We start from the raw sequence: 16,540 nt of genomic DNA, 5'->3' as shown, positions 1-16,540 counted from the left end.
AGTTAGCGACGTACCTGCTCGCTCATTTGCTGGTCATAAAAACCTCTTTCCTCTGCTGTGCGCCAAAGCTTACTCGTGTTGCAAATGTGAATTTACCCACCAGTACCTCCATAACGCTGGCAACGGTAGCAGTGGAGGGGCAGGACAGCACCATAGCAGAGCTCCTTAGAAGGGCTGCCGGGCCACGGCACCGCCACACATATTCCAGGAAAGCGTGTCATCAGGCCGCTTAAGCTGCCCAAAGAACTGTCCATCTCACATGCACGCACTAATCTATGTGGGGTCACTCAAGGTAATCCCTGCTGAGCACTCCTCTTTGATTGGCACTCACAGCAGCACAGTGAGTTTTTTGGTCCTGTCAGATGGCCGGGCTGTACCAACTCAGCATTTCGAAGAGGGGTGAATTTCTCCCTCGCTGAAGAAAAGACCAAAGAGGAAATGGAAGGAGAAAAAAAGAGAAAAGAAACAGCACACACTCAGCGGATAAGCTGCCAGCGCTGACTCCGTCTCACTCAGGGTTTTTTCACTCAGTTTCCCTCACTTGCCCTACATTCCACTGCTCTCGCTGTTGCTCACTCTGTCCTTTTCCTTCCCACTCTAATGACTCACTCTGCTCACGCGAACTGCAGTTGTTAAAGCACAACAGAAGACTAGAACTCCACTACATACTCGTGTGCATTTCTCCAAATGGCATAAATTTGTGCACAAAAAAACAAAACAAAGGAAAGAGCTCCCACTTTACCAACTGTGCATGCATGTTCGTGTGACACTTAAAAAGTTAGGAATGATTCATGACATCAAATCAGTCTGCACCAAGGAACTCCCAAAACAAAAAGACACTTACTTCTCTTCTCTCAAATGCTGACTGATCCAAACAGGGAAGTTGAAAGGCTAACTAAATCTGAGTCCGTACGGAAACTGCAGCAGTTACTTAAATTACAAAAATATATGCGAATTCAAGATGTAATCATAAAACTCTTGTGCCCTCCACCTCCTATGTAAAGAAACTGTCCACAACCAAACCATTGTGTTGCACAGTAGACGTGCCGAACAGAACATTCTGTACAAGAGCTGAGACATCAGAGAAGGAAGGAAAGCCCAGAGAAGAGAAGAAAAATCCACCAGAATTACTGAAATTACTGTCTTTTAGCACCGTGTCATATAACCAAACTCATCTGCACAGTGTTGGAAAATGGTTTGGCTGAACTTATATCATTTTTGGTATGGGGGATGGGGGGGGGGGCAGGAAGGAAAAAATAAATTACGCTGTGGATTTTTTCACAATCATCTTGGGCGGCGGTGGATCCAAAACACAGCAAAAGTAACACTGGAAAACAGTGAAGAACAAAAGCAACTATGCAAGAATATTAGAAAATTTTGCACACACTGCAGGCACCCATTTACCAAAGAACCAGGCAGCCTAGCCCCATAGCACAATCACAATCATTGTCAAGACACAACATATTAAGCAAATAGGTTACTTCCACAAGGCTTGCCGTTTGGAACAAAGTAACACACAGACAGCACAAGGTACCCACAATGCCACCCGCCTCAAAATAAACAACTAATCAACCCCTGGTTGGCATTCAGTGACGCAGACTGGCCAACACAGGGTAAGCAAAGACAATTACATACAGCAATGGACAACAATCTGTCAATTTATTTATTGTACAATTTATTTTTCTGACAGCGGTTACAAGCTGGGGCTCCGGAGGAAGAGGCTACATCAGTGGGTCTCTATGCTTGATGCACATACAGCAGAAGTAACAGGAGCAACAAGTCCTAAAACTTTATAAAGCATTCCATTACATCAATACTACACATCTGAACTTTTAAAAGATTAGTTGAAGGTCTTGTTGATAAGAAACACTTATTTCATTAACTTACTCAGATCCCAGTCTATTAATCTTTCATAGTCTGACAGTCTTGTACCAGAAAATATTTGTCTCAGCGACACATAAACTAAAGAAGACAAATTCTAAATGCATATTCTGAAAAAATATAATGGATTAAGCCTCCTTCAATCAAGAAATCAGTTACAAACTCAAGTATGATCTCAGTAGGGACTCTGTAACCTGATGACCTGTCTGTTTGTTATACAGGTAATCTGCCAACTCTGCTGCTTCTTTGTCCTTAAACTCAGTTTGTCAGGTGCACCTCTACACTGGAGGACTTGATTTTGTCCCAGAACTATTCATATATAAATGAAAAGTTCGATTCAATTCCAGGCAGATGCGCAACAGAAGAGTTATTGTTGTCTGATCACACCGAGGACATCAGGTACACTGCTAAAGTGTTCATTTTCTTTATAACATTTTATATTTTGTTGTATTTGAGCCATCAAAGCTGTTTTAGTCATTAAGAGAAATTCATTCCTATCATTTCAAAGGGCATTCCGCTGAGAGACAATATAAGTAATTAAATCTTGGGATTACCTGGTTCCTTCCTCTCCGTCTTCCATAATTCCGTCTCACCAGTGTCTTGTAGTTTTGGTTCTTTTTGGTCAGGTAGTAGAACAGGACACAGTCAGAAACACTCTGAAACAAGAAGTCACAACACATAAAAGCATTGGATCGTTCCTTTTAACTGGATTTATCATCAAAATGCATCATTTGGAGCTGTGATTTATACAGTGAATTTACAAATTATCTATTATTTCATAACACACACACACTTTGATGCATTATAGGAGAAGAGTTTAAATAAGAACAGATAATTATGACATGTCACACCCCACAGAAGCACATAAGAGTCAAAGTTGAGAATAGCAGCAAAAATGTGTAAGAGATATGACAATTTACCTTCCTCTCTAGATAGGAGGCAATCAGTCCAAAATTCTTGGGGTGTTGGATAAACCTGCAAAGAGAGTTCAATCATTATTGAGGGTCCAGAGACCATCAGTGTGACATTTTTCTGATGTCAGCGAAACAGCAACAATAACTCACTTCTCCTTAAAGATCTCCCTTTCATGTTCGGTCCACACATTCATGAACTGCCTGGCTTTGTACACCTTCATTGGGTCGTCCATCAGGCCGTTCATGTTGATAAACTTCACTCGCCTCTGCTCGGAGTCGTACATCATGGGAGGGATGACTGACAGCTGTCTCATCTGTTTCTCATTGTTCTGTGGAGCAATGAGCAGGAAAGAAGCGGGTGATAGACCCTTAAAGAACAGTATCCAAGGTTTGATGAGCAAAATCTGCCTCCCAGCATTTGTGACATTTGTTATCTCTCTAATTTCATATCCTCACACCTCTGAAGTTTGACACCTTTAGATGTACCAAACCATAATAATTTGTGTCCAAAGGAGCACTGTAGTTCCCAGTACACCAAATGTGCTGAAGACTGGAGAGAAATCTCTATAATAACTCCTCATATTAATCTCCAAGTACTTTTGAGGCTTCTACCTGAATATCTGTGGTTTTAAGCGTTCTTCATTTTTTTTGGTACATATCGGAGTTGTGCAGTTACTGCTGATGCACGTTTAACCTTTACCACTTCTGTTGACCGACCAACAGAATGCTTTAAATGGGAAGACGCTACTCATGGCTTTATTTAAGCAGCTACATAATCGTGGATGTGATAAAGCTCTGTGATATTCTTAAAATGCCGTGCAGTTAGTACCTACCTCCTGCTCAGAGAGGCCATCTATGATTTCAGAAATCTCATGCTCGCTTCTTGCAATTGTAGCAGAAAGACCAGTCCCTCTTTGTCCAACTCTGTGAAAACAGGGACATAATTATTTACTAATGATAACATTATACATTTATAATAAATGCTGCATTAAATCCATGTAGAGAGCAGTTTTCATGACTTACTCCTCGCTGTTTTTTTTTTTAAACGTTCAAAGCTCTATACCTTTATGAATATTTCTTACCCAAAACTAATGAATAACACATTAACCGTAATCGTTTATGACTGGCGTCCTCCTTCACGGTCTAGCAGTCTGCATAAACAGTGCTGACATGAGAACATTTCCTTGAATATTTCAATGAGAGGAGCCACTGCTGACTGGATCCTGACCCTGTTTGCCACCCTTTCCACAGACACCCAGCGAGAAAGCGTTTCTCCTCAAAAGTAGGCCAGCACATAGGGGACAGCACCGAGTGTCCCCTATACAGGTGAAAGCCGAAAGACATCTTAAAAATTGAAAGGGACTATTTTCATGTGTCCGTATTGTCACAGTTTGGTCCGACGTGAGCTTCGGTTGGTAAGTCTTGGAGCTCATCCAACGTACAGTAGACCCTTCATGATTTTAACTCAATTCTTTGTTTCAGTACTGAAAATTTAGGGAAACTAACCCAAAAACTACATTTCTCAAAACATAATGACAACAATTATCTTAACAGTTACCAATTAAACGGGTTTTGATTAAGTAAATGTTTAAGCTAATAAAAAGAACATGAACCTGATGTCGTCTTGCATAATTTCCACCGACAGTTTACTGCAGTGGGACGCCTTTTCCTCTTTAAATGCCAAAGCAAATCAAGTTAATCTTGAAAAACAGACAGGAACAATTACAGTGATCTAAGATTTTGTTTTGTCTGGACTTCCTGCTGCTTCTTCACACATAACACGTGTCGCCTGACAGACAACCATGCGGAGCTCACAGTGAGCACAAACACCTGCCCATTTTTGTCCAGAGGCTATCTTAATGAAATTTAGTCGTAAAAGATGGCTGTGTGTTAAATAAATGAGACGAAGTCTGGTTTACTTTATGTGGATCCAAAGCTGAAACTGCACTGCTGGCTTCAGCGGTTAAATTGAGAACCTAAGTTAAGGTAAGTCTAACTGGGGCAGACCAATTCATTTTATTCTACATAATAATCATGGTCTCAAACAATTATCTTAACATGTTAAATAAATGTAAGATATTGTGTTAAATAATCATCAACTCGATCATGCAGCAGCTCGATGTCATTGGGGTTTTATTCATCAACATTCAAAACGTATGTGTGTACCTCTGAAAAAAGAAAACAACCAGTAAACCTTATCTGAATATTTTACCACTCTGAAATACGCCTCCGCTTTGACCCATCACTGGTAAAGGCCATTACCTCTGGAAGCGCTCCTGCTGCTCTCTCTGTTTCCTGATCTCGGGAAATTGCCTTTCATAGTACTCCCGAGTTCTGCTCTCCTTGGCTTTGCGTCTGGGGTTGTTCTCCATGCGCTCCACCTTCTTCTCCCACGCCTCCATTAGCTGGTCATAGCGCTGACAGATCTTCTGTTCCTGCGTACACAAAATGGCAAAACTGCATCAGGGGCGGCTGTCCATCAGTATGAGACTGAAAGAACTTCTTGCTTTCACGATGAACCACGAAGAGCCACACAGAATATAGCTGTGGATATCAGGAGGGTGCTGATATTTTCTAATCCCCCCCCAAAAAAAAATGTGTCACACGAGATAAAAACAGAATTAAGAAATCATTTACTGATGGATTAAAGCCATATTACTCCAAATGCTAACATCTGTTGCCATTATGACACATCAGTATATCTTCTTCTTCTTCTTTCATCAGGAGTCGCCACAGCGAGTCGATCTGGAACATGCTGTGTTGGTTGTGGGTTTGTGTTGGTCTAATGACCCACTCACAGTTTGTTCTGATGCAACCATGAGGTTTACACACAGCTTTCAAAAGGTCATTGCAATTCTATCACCGAAGTGATTACTTTGTAATCTGCTCACATGTGCTGTTTGTTTTTAAGAGATGGAACACTAAAAGCCAGTTATCGCCCTATGGGGCAAGATTTGAAATGTTTAACGAAGACATGGAAAGACTGTTGAGAGGACATTACAGACTTATTTCCACTCTCTGCATCGAGGGACAAACGATTAACTTCCTTTTGGCGTGAGGCCATGTGGAGTCTGTTATTGTTCAGAGTCCAAAGGGTCTGTCTGACTGACAGGGAGTAGCCAGAGAGGTTAGACTCACCGGGCCAAAAAAGAGCAAAGCGTTTCAACATGAGGTGATTCAATGTTTAAATAACACATGAGAAAAGCAGTGGAAGTTCTAAGAACTGTTTGATGCAACAACATTTATTATTCTGCTGCATTGAAAAGCCGTTATTGGCTCACACAACACATCCGTACAAACAGCGGAAACAAAGGCATTTCCTGCTCTGTAAATACATCACTTGTATAATTTTACAGCTTGCACAATCTTGTGCAACTGTTGTCGATTTTTTGCTCGATGCGACAGCTTTCTTATTTCAAAGTCATTTAAAATCAAATCAAATGCTTTTAGAGTTGAAGTATTTCCCATTCATTAGGATCCACATCCGTTTTATCCATATCCTCTTTTAGCACGTGGGCTCTCACAGAGAACATTTGCACTTTAAATGTATATAACGAAATATACTTTTAAAGGCTAGTGTCAGACATCAAGGGTCTTAATCTGTAGCTTTAATAAACACAGACTTCTACGCTGTGATCCGAGTTCATCCAAAAACTCACTGATGACTGTGTGAGAAACCAGGAAATGTTTGTAACACAGACACAAATACATAAAACAAGGTGCAAGTTGGACGACATACAACGCCTTGCTTTTTCAACAGCCGGGACACTCACCCTTTGTTTTCGTGCGTGGTTCCTCCTCTTAAAAAACAAGATCAGCTTCTTCCTCATGACTTGGTTTCTGAAGGAGAACAATAGCGATTCAATGAGCTGATGATATTTTGCATGTCACAAAAGCGTGGAAAGCAGGAAAAAAAATGATAACAATTATAATAACAGATATGTTAGTGTGTAGCTAGAACAAAACTACCTCTTAAAATAAGAAAACCTTTGCAGTATACACCTCGATTTCTGATCCAGCAAGCTGACCAAAAACACTGTTTGTTTGTTTGTACCGGGTAGAAAATACTGGGAAATCTTCTGTTTACACATGATGGTGACTATAGATAGAAAACGGTGAGAGTGCTGACCCTGAGAGCACGGCCTGTATGGCAGGTTCATACAAAAGTGGTCTCGGTCCTGATAAAAGACCGAGCCAGATGGGCTGCTCTCGTGGTACATGCTGATAAGGTTTTTGTCCCAGATGACATGGCCTTCAACCCAAACACAATCTACCCTAAACACAACTAATACAGACAAACGCGCCCACACACACATCTTCACTTCCTTTCTAGATCACTCCCCTTGGTGTCAGTAAGGCAACTCAGTCAGGTGACTCAGCAATCAGCTTAGACAGAATTATCAGCGGGGTTTATGAGGACTGAGGTCAGAGTTGCCTCGAGCACTTTCCTCTTGTCCTGATAGTGAGGTGAGCATTGTGTCTGCATCACTGCCCCAGCCAGATATTCCTGAAACAAATCCATCAAGAAAATATCTTTACTCACGTCTTGATGTTGTCGTGGTACACCTTCGTGTCTGATGGTTGGTTGTACAGCGGCTGAGGAGAGGGAAAAAAAACGAAGAGCAGTCCTGTCAGTGCAATTTTTCGTTCTCAAATCTTAGGAAGAGTTTTATTATTAATAAATAACATACCAGCTCAACCTTGGGACCAAGACCTTCCAGTATTTTATGGGCCTCCTCTGCTTTTTTCTAAAGAGAGAATATTGATAAACTAAACACTACAAGCCGAGTAATTTCAAAAAGAAAAAGAACATGACCAACAACGTAGCCGAAAACCAATATCACTGACTGACCTGCTGATATGATGACTTATATTCATGAGGAAGTTTAATTGACTTCACTGTTGAAACATTGGAATTTTTTATCCAACTAAGTTATTTAACGAAAGCGTGAACTGAACCCAAAAAACCCCAGAAGAATTCAAATTAATTTGAGTTAAAGAAAGGAAAATCTGCACAAATGGATGCTTGTTTGTTACCTTTAAATGCATTTTAATTGTTTAAGTTATGAGTTTCATCCAATAAAAAAAATTCAAGAGGAGAGCAGCAGCTTCTGCCTAAAAGGAGCAAAATGTGATACAAAAAAAATAATTACGGAGGTTTGCAAGTTATTTTCTGGGATCAGCCCGCTTTTGAAATATCATAGGAACCTCGTGATTGTTTAATTTCACATTTCTCATCAACAGACGGTCAAAAACAACCACAAAAACGCTGCCAGAGTAAATGTCATGTGCACCGCTTGAGCAGCTTTACAGCCTAAGGGGTTAATGGTTGACTGAGAGGGAAAGCGTGTTTCAGCTTCTCCGATCACAACACTGTCTGACAGTCATGAACTGCCATGACCTCCACGGAAACACCCCCACCCTCTGCGCTTCTGTGAGGGAGGGCGTTATCTGCATTTCAGTGAGTTCTACGTACAGATGACAAATGCAGCTGCATTAGATTTTTCTATTCTCCAGTACACACCTTCTGCCTTCAGAACATCCACAATCCGAGCACCACACGCCCTGTAACTATTTGCATCAGTGCTAACTTGACACGGCTTCAAAAAGCAATGTGAAATTACACTCCGGATGAAACTCAACAAATTACATAACTTGAAATGGAGGAGATTGTTACTGTTTGGCAGAGGTCGTCACAGTTATTCCCAGCTATGATGATGCAGGAAAAATGTGCTTTATGTATCATGATTCAAACAGAAAAAAATGGATCATTCGTCGAGATGTAAAATAACCCCATGTTATGGCAAAGGTAACTTACTCGGTTTTCATCGTAGATGATCTGGACTATGCTGCGGTGCTTGTGCTCCACAGGTGGAGGAGTCACAGGCCTTTCAGGCTCCACTGGCTTTGCTGCCTCTTCCTCAAGTTGTTGCTAAAAAAAAATTACATCAAAATATGAAATTTCAAAAAGGGTTCTCTACGGGCTTCTTTAAGTAGAACATTCAATAAGAAAAATGTTTTATGTCGCGTTGAGAATAGCAAACAACTCAGGTGTTCACAAGGTCACGGTTATTTAAACTACCAGGTTAACAGGGAGAAGAAGATTAGGAGTTCCTAAAATACCTCAAATAAACAATGAAATTCCTGAAAATCTTAGAAGAACACAGATTTTAGTAGGTTCCTGCAAAGATCGGCTTACATTCCAGTTTAATGAGACTGAATTCCAAAACAGACTAAAAAGATAAGCTTTAGATGGGTGATGAAAAAATAAAAGTCTAGTAATCTAGAAATTCTGTTTTTGAGAAAAACGTAAAGGTAGCAAGAAGCCCAAGGCCATCTAAGGTCGTTTGTACAACTTAAAGGCCTCTGTGCTTAATTTAACTCATTGTGAAGTCTAACTAAGCAGCAGAGCTTATGAAAAGTGTAATCACCAACTCACGGTAGTTATTTACTTTGTTAGTTAGTTTCTAAAAAAAGGCAGAAATGTCCAAAAACTAATAAGAGCTTTTTTTCAACTGGGACTCTACTTTGTTATGGATATAAAAGCAAGTGGTTGGGGCACAAACAAAAAAATTTGTAGTGTTAAATCTATAACTGGACGCCCTCACATGTCATGAGGCCAAACAAAAACATAAAATACAATAAAATCAAAGCAATAAATAACTGCATATGTAAAATCAGGGTTAGCCCATTATGCACACGCATAAAGTACAACTATAATATTTTGACCATCAGGTCAACGTCTTGTAGGTATTAAATCTGTATTTGTCACTGACTGAAGGTAAAATATTCAGAAAACTTAATGAGTGCTGTGCAGTACAGCAGATTCAATAATTTGATAGGATGGTGCACATGAGACTAAAAGAATGCACATAAGCCAACAGAGACATGCAAACAGAGGAGAGTCAGGTAAAGATAATGTCAGTCTATCTAGATTAACAACAACTCATTAGAACTTAAAATGCAAAAGTCATATTTTCGTCTAAAACCACAGATGAACTAATGAAAAGTCCTGCAACCAGCCGAGTCTGACTAAACTGAAAACACCACCGTCAAGCTGACCAGACGGAGAGGAGGACAAGTTTCGACCAACACTTAATTCAAAGGTATAGAAAGAATGACAGTTGTTATACAGCAGTCTAATTTTCATCTGCATGGTTTAACAAAATGAACAAACAAAGTGACCCTGCCCACAGCCAAAAGCAGGCAACTTTAGGGAAACTCTGAGTACATTTACCTGCACTGGAATATTCTGTCAGAATATAACATTTTGAGCTCATCTTAACCCAAACAAGGTCATACCTGGAGTAAATAATTATCATATTAAGCTGTCTGGAGAAACTAAGTAGCATTACACCCACATGTATACACATTAATGGCACTACTACACTAGAACTGCTGCTTTACGATGCATGACCAGTCTGTGGAGCACTGAAAGCCTGTGGAATAAAAGACAACACACTCTTGGTGTGAGGAATATTTAGGGATGTAGGAATTATGAAGGCTTTGAAAACATTTCAGTGGCGCAGGGGAACATAACGTAGGCGTGAACTGGGCTACGCTCTGAAACTTTGAAAAGGAAATATCAATGGAATATCCCGTCTGCAACTCGTGTAATCAACACTCACATCTGAATGCTGCCTTATTCAAATAAAGTTCAGCTGTTGGAATATTGCTGTGCATGTACACACAGCCAACGAAGTATCTGAACCTGACTTTTCAGTTCTACACAGATCTCTTCCCTCTGTCGACTCTCCCGTAGCTACATTTACTCAGACTCTTCACAGAATTATTGTTTAGAGTAGAACGTAATTAAGTTCGAGCTTACTTCAAATAGCAATAAGTCCTCCATGATTAAAGTTTATTAACGTCTCATTGGTCTTCTAAAATGACTGTCACCTCAGTTTCCTCATAATAATTACTTTCTAATATTACAAGAAGACGTTCTATTCATGCTAAGCACTCGCAGTAAAATCAGGCGGCTGGGTTACCAACCTGTTTTTTCTTCAGTTTTAAAATTTGTTGCTCCACTTTAGCAATCTCTCTGTCCACGCGGTCCATGCTCTGAATGAGCTCCTCCTTAGATAGTTTGGAAGGAGAAGTGTCCTGCTCTTCCCCCATGTGTAGCGCATGTCCTCCTGGGGACGGGGACTCCATTTTGACAGTGAACTGAGATTCCTGACAAAAAAAAGATTTTTTTTAAAATGGCATAAATCTGCACATACTAAATTATTCCAACTGGTTTCAAATGCTATATCTTCACACTTCTAAGCCCAAAAAGTAGCATCCTTTAAGAACACAGGCTTGGTACAAAAATACCTCTTCAAAACACACTTTTCTCACTATATTCATTTCAGTAGGGACAACCATATATGAAAAATTATAATAATAATAGTGGATATGTAGCATGTACCAAAAAGCAGGATAATCTTGGTTTATATAGGTTGGCATGAAGAAATTAGCCCACCTTTTTTACCTCCACCGTGGCTCTTAAACTGTCTTGTACAGTGTGGGGCATGGGCAACATCATACCCCCTGCAGTGGCAGTGGTGCGATTGATATGGGCCTCAGTAATGGTCTCCATGCGAGGGCGTTTATTCTCCAAGCCCTCATGCTCAGGCTGTTGTGTGATGGAGTGAAACTGCTGTTCGTAACCATGGCGTCTCTCCGGAGGCCTGAACAATAAAAGCAGACACGAAAAAAGTATAACAAGCCGAGGAGTGCATGAGGAAATGCTACTCTACAACAAGACACTGATATGGAAAACAGAAGAATGGGGAAACTTCTGTTCTGGATAAGAAGTATGAGAAGAAGAAGAAAAAAAAAGGTATCTAATGATCAAGCTGGGTGATTAAAATCAAGCCCCTACCTTTCAGTCCCAGGGTGGAATTCAGACAGTAAAGATAGTCTTCTCCGACCCTGTTGATCCTGCATGTGAGTGCGATAGTCTGGGACGGGGAAATCCTGAAGGTGAAAGGAAAACACAACAAACAGCTTAATGAGGTAACCTGACAAAGGTCAGGACAGTACGAAAAGGGAGGATCTGGTGTGAACCAACCGCAAAAAAAAGAAGAGCAAAACGAGAAGAATAACCCATCAAAGATTATCTAAAAATAAGTTATTACAATAAAGTTCAGAAGCTTCCAGGAAGGCAACACTCTGTCGTCATGGGCAACACAACCATCTAACACAACAGATAAATCTTAGTTTAAATCAATACAGGTTTCAACACTACTTCAGTCACTGTTTACTGACAAGCAGCAGTCACTGTCCAATTACATACTACATAGCTTATGTAATCATGTGGCTTAACCCCAATTTTTACCCTTGACCCCACTACTTAGTCCTGCCCCTTAATTTTGGAGAGATGAGGTGTTCCATCTCTTTTGGGGATCAAGATTGACTACCCCTTAAACCAGGGTACTAGGGGCCAATAGGGTGACTAGTTGACCATTACTCCCCAAAAGATAAGAGCAGCTCATCCCTGCAAAACAGAGGGCTAAGAACAAGGGGAGGAATCGGGATTGGGCCTGAAGAGTGTTGTCAGGGACACCTGAAGTGTTGAAAACACAGATAATGATACTGCAACATGCGCAGAATGAGTCTGACTTTTATCTATTTTGCCCCACGATGCACACAGTCACACACACACTAATTTCCTGTAAGCTCTCTGTTGTACTTAATTGAATAAAAGCAAAGATCCTAAAATGACTCACTGGTCATTTTTAACCACTAAAAAACTGCAGCTTTGAATATCACACAGTAACAATACCAACATTTGATGGTTTGAATTCTAAATTAAGTGCACCTGCGTCTGTTTTAACGGTTAAAATAACAAAGTTCACACGCAGGAGAAGAAATCCATGTAGATTAGGATGAGAATGCAGTACTTAAGCACATCTCAGCAGAATAAAAACAAACCAGAGTGGAACAAACATGTTATAATTCGGGACAAAATGGAATAAAACAAACATGCCTATGCTTCTATCTGGCAAACCAAAAAGAATTTGGTTATTGATTATTGATGAAAACCTTGGAAAGGGATCAAAAATCGTACAGGGTAAAGAACACCTGAACGTTATCAGCAGAGGGTGACGGCCAAACAAACTCCAGCAAAAGCAAATGCAGTTTCAGGAAAGATTTCCAAATCCCTGTTTTGTCCCAGATCTGAGCAAACAATCAATTGCTCAGAAATGTTCTGTGGACACATTTCTGTGAAAGGGAGCTTCTAAGAAGTATGTCATCAAAAAATGATCGACAAAGCACAATTGGAAACTGTGCCTGAAATAAAATCAAAATGATCGTTTTAGGCTAATCATTTCCTCATCTTATCCTCATCCCTGTGTAAAAATATCCACCTCTTACTCTGGCTCAAATAAAACCAAATGACTGTAAAATTCAAATACCTCATCCAAATGTACAATGATTATTCACAAAGAATATTTGAATATCTTACTATTTTTTCCTCTTACACAGTGCACTGCCTCTTTCTGAATGACGGACATCAGACACAACACTGCTGTACCGTAACGCTGCTTCACCATCAACTACAGAGCAGCGGCAGGGGAAGTGTGCACGTCGAGGGGGAACGAGATCCCGCTTTCCTGGTGTGGACCGTGTGTCCAAAAGGTTTCCTGATTTGTTGCAAACTAGGTACTAAATGAGTGTGAGCAGTCACTCAATCTACCAACACAATCTCTAACAAGCAAGATGTAAACTTCTAATAGAGAAAGTATTAAAATATTACTTAATGAATGATATTGTTACTTATGGTTTTTGTTACTCCTGTTGAAGCCATTTAAGTATTCTACAAAAAACATTGCAGGCATTAAATGCAAACTGCGTGTATTTTCCAAAAAAAAAAACAATTACATTTCTCAGCTTCAATATTTGATATCATGCCTGCTCGATTGTGGCAAAAAACTATATTTCTAATGATTATTCTGGTTAATCGTGAAATCAAGACTCTTTCAAACAATGGCTTTTTAACGTATGAGACATTTAAAAAAATAAAAAAATACACTTTTTAATTGTGGAGTTTCTCAAATTTTAAATGTAATTCAATAAATGTTAACTAAACATACAAATACTGGAAAGAATGGCGGCGTGGTGGAGTCACAAGCCTCACGGGGGGAATGAATGTGGCTCAACGACCAATTTAAATTGTACTGGAATGTGAAACTGGAAGTGATTATGAAATATGATAGATTGCACAGCTCTACTTCATATGTTATCTTTTGTAGTATTCTCCATTAAACTAATTGTTTGAAACATTTTAAATCATTGCAGCAGCTTTTTTTGGAGGCATGTTGTATTAACACGAGGAGCATAAAAACAAAGAGCATCGGGTCAAACTGTGACAAAAACAGACGTGATGCTGTCTCACTTAACGATCCAGACGGAGGGTTGTACCTGTTGGTGGCGTGTGTTGGTGAAGGTGTACTGGACAGAGTGGGGTGGATATCGGCTCTGCTCGCTGCTGAAGCTCCCCTGGCTTTGGGGGTAGCCCGAGCTACTGGACATCCTGGCTCTGTGCTAGCGGGCTGTCGCTGCTTCACAGATCAGGAAGTGCAGCTAGACCATGTTTGGAGATACAAACCACCTGCACAAAGACAGAAACAGAAATTCTGTGTTTTAAACATCACATTTTATGATATTATGATGCATGTCTAAAAGCCTCCAAAGCAAATTTCTAAATGAGAAATACTCATGAAATGTTAATCCTTCCATTTATCTTTTTAGTAGTTCTGCAGAAAAGCTTAAGAGCTGGTCTGGAAGGAACCACAAACAACTGATTACATTGATTACAACACAGATCTTATTTGAAGGAAGAGGCGGTGCGGGTTATCTCTAACCATCTCCAAGCAGATGAATATGGTCTTAAAACACTGGCCTGGTGATTCCTCGTATTGTTGGTGGTTGGAATTAAATTCAAAATAAACCACATAAAACTCTCACATGTGCATCAATTTGAGCCAGAGCTTTTAAACCAAAATGCAGGGATGATCTTACAAAAATCATTAGGGAAAAAAAAGGAGGACACGTTGAACTCAAAGATTTGACAAAGCAGAGGCTGAAAATGGATAATTATAAGCTGGAAAGAATCCTAAAGATCAGTTACAACCATGTTTGTCTTTGGAAAACATCAAGAGGTTCATCATCAACAGGTGCCCACTGTGCAGAGCCACTGAAGAAGAACAAGAGCAACTTGCTGCAATACTTCAAACACATCAGCCACCCCCATCAAAGAGGCACCCAAACAGCCGAATGATCGGAACATATGCCTTCATTTCATAAAAATGCAGCCTTATCTAAAGTTGGTTCTCGAGTCTTCCCACAATCTTGACCAAGTATCTTTTATTACCTGAAAAAGTACAAAATAAAACTTGAGATTTACCACTGGGTGTCACATCAGAGCAGCATTTTGGAGCCTCAGTCCAAAACAAAAACAATCAAAGGCAAAAACCTAACTTGGGGCATTTTTGGCAGCTTTTGAGGCACTCCATCACAGTCTAGTCAAACAAATGTTTACTCTGGTTTTATCCATCTCCTTGTGGGAGGCTTTTTAGCCAAAGGTCATGGTTTATTTGGCTGTGGAATACCTGGAAGTTAGCAGACTTTGAGTCCAAATGATAACCTTTTGCAGAAGATGGTCACTTCAAGAGCACCACCAAGGAAGTCCTTCTAGAAAGTGGATCTGCACCATTTATAAGCAAGCACACGCCAAAATAGTCTTAAATTAATGAATAAAGCAATCAATTCTGGTCATTAGATTAAATTATAGGCTGTACATTACCAACAAAGTATTTGCTTTTCTACCCTCAACAACAATTAGTGACACTATAAACCTCGATCGCTCTGACACATGTCTGTTTCCTTGTGCCAGCAAACATTTTTCCCTCCTTTAGGAGAAACAATCCTCCTTAGCAGCTCACAAAATCAGCAGAGCTACTGTTAGGCATCGGGCAAGCACTTCAAAAATACGCAGCAGGTTCGACCAATCAACTTAAACTACATGGAACCGGTCAGTGAATTGCAGCCGTTACTGTTGATCATCGTCACGCCTGAAAACGTGTTGGCAGCTACCCGAATATAACGTCGATTGGTTGGAGCTTTTGTATTTTGACCACAGATGGATGACACAAATCCAGAAAAAAAAGTTGGTACAAGATTTCATAGATGGGGAAAAAAAGATGGTTCTTCTTTTTAAAGGAAATGGACTGCATGATGTTCACGAATCACCAATCGTTCACGTTCGAAAAGGGCAAGTTAAGTCGCACAATGTGCATACGTTATCTGCAAAGCAACGGGAGCCTAAAAGCACGAGTGGAAAAAATAAATTTAAAAAAAACAATCGTAAAATACAATATGCAAAATCTCCCTTGAACGAGAAAAGATGACAGAAAATAAATCAAGTTTAACACAAAGTTGTGCAGAAAATGCAGTTAAACATTAATAAAATGAATTTAATCTTACTCCAAAGTAAAAGATGTTTTATACATAAAACATTAGGGCAAACTATTGACCTCAGATAACAGGTTATGGTCAGCTGGTAATGCACTTTCATTTCAGACACACAACTCATTGTTCCACTGCTGAAGCTCGCCTTGGAGTCAACACATTTTCGTTACTAAATGTTTGTGTATCTGAAAGCAAGATTATGTAAAATCTTGCATGAACCCTGTTAAGTTTAGGTGTCACTTATTTTAAAACTAGGCAGAGCAGAAGACTGAGCACTCCAAGTG

The 16,540-nt window shown here is 39.9% G+C and overlaps 1 protein-coding gene across 6 annotated transcripts in view; it reads right to left on the bottom strand.

Annotated features, from left to right (window-relative positions):
- The window catches only part of ncor1 (nuclear receptor corepressor 1), a 46,511-nt gene that overhangs the window by 27,838 nt on the left and 2,133 nt on the right, over window positions 1–16,540 (bottom strand). For 3 of the 6 annotated variants that reach the window (XM_072374578.1, XM_072374580.1, XM_072374582.1), the window contains exons 2-14: window positions 14,208–14,397; window positions 11,665–11,759; window positions 11,263–11,470; window positions 10,791–10,973; window positions 8,614–8,727; window positions 7,487–7,543; window positions 7,339–7,391; window positions 6,569–6,635; window positions 5,058–5,230; window positions 3,629–3,719; window positions 2,946–3,124; window positions 2,802–2,856; window positions 2,436–2,537 (exon numbers count right to left, since the gene is read on the bottom strand). In XM_072374578.1, coding sequence (XP_072230679.1) covers window positions 2,436–2,537; window positions 2,802–2,856; window positions 2,946–3,124; window positions 3,629–3,719; window positions 5,058–5,230; window positions 6,569–6,635; window positions 7,339–7,391; window positions 7,487–7,543; window positions 8,614–8,727; window positions 10,791–10,973; window positions 11,263–11,470; window positions 11,665–11,759; window positions 14,208–14,318 — 1,488 coding nt within the window. In that variant the 5' untranslated portion in view covers window positions 14,319–14,397. Of the gene's footprint in view, window positions 1–100; window positions 306–2,435; window positions 2,538–2,801; window positions 2,857–2,945; window positions 3,125–3,628; window positions 3,720–5,057; window positions 5,231–6,568; window positions 6,636–7,338; window positions 7,392–7,486; window positions 7,544–8,613; window positions 8,728–10,790; window positions 10,974–11,262; window positions 11,471–11,664; window positions 11,760–14,207; window positions 14,398–16,540 lie in introns of those variants that run through there. The other 3 variants (XM_072374579.1, XM_072374581.1, XM_072374583.1) reach the window with 3 other exon arrangements.

The sequence above is a fragment of the Leuresthes tenuis genome, unplaced genomic scaffold, assembly GCF_036924035.1.
Source record: "Leuresthes tenuis unplaced genomic scaffold, fLeuTen1.0.hap1 SCAF_21, whole genome shotgun sequence".
Lineage (NCBI taxonomy): Eukaryota > Metazoa > Chordata > Actinopteri > Atheriniformes > Atherinopsidae > Leuresthes > Leuresthes tenuis.
Note: the sequence above shows the minus strand (reverse complement) of the source record. Positions and strands in the feature narration are given on the sequence as shown.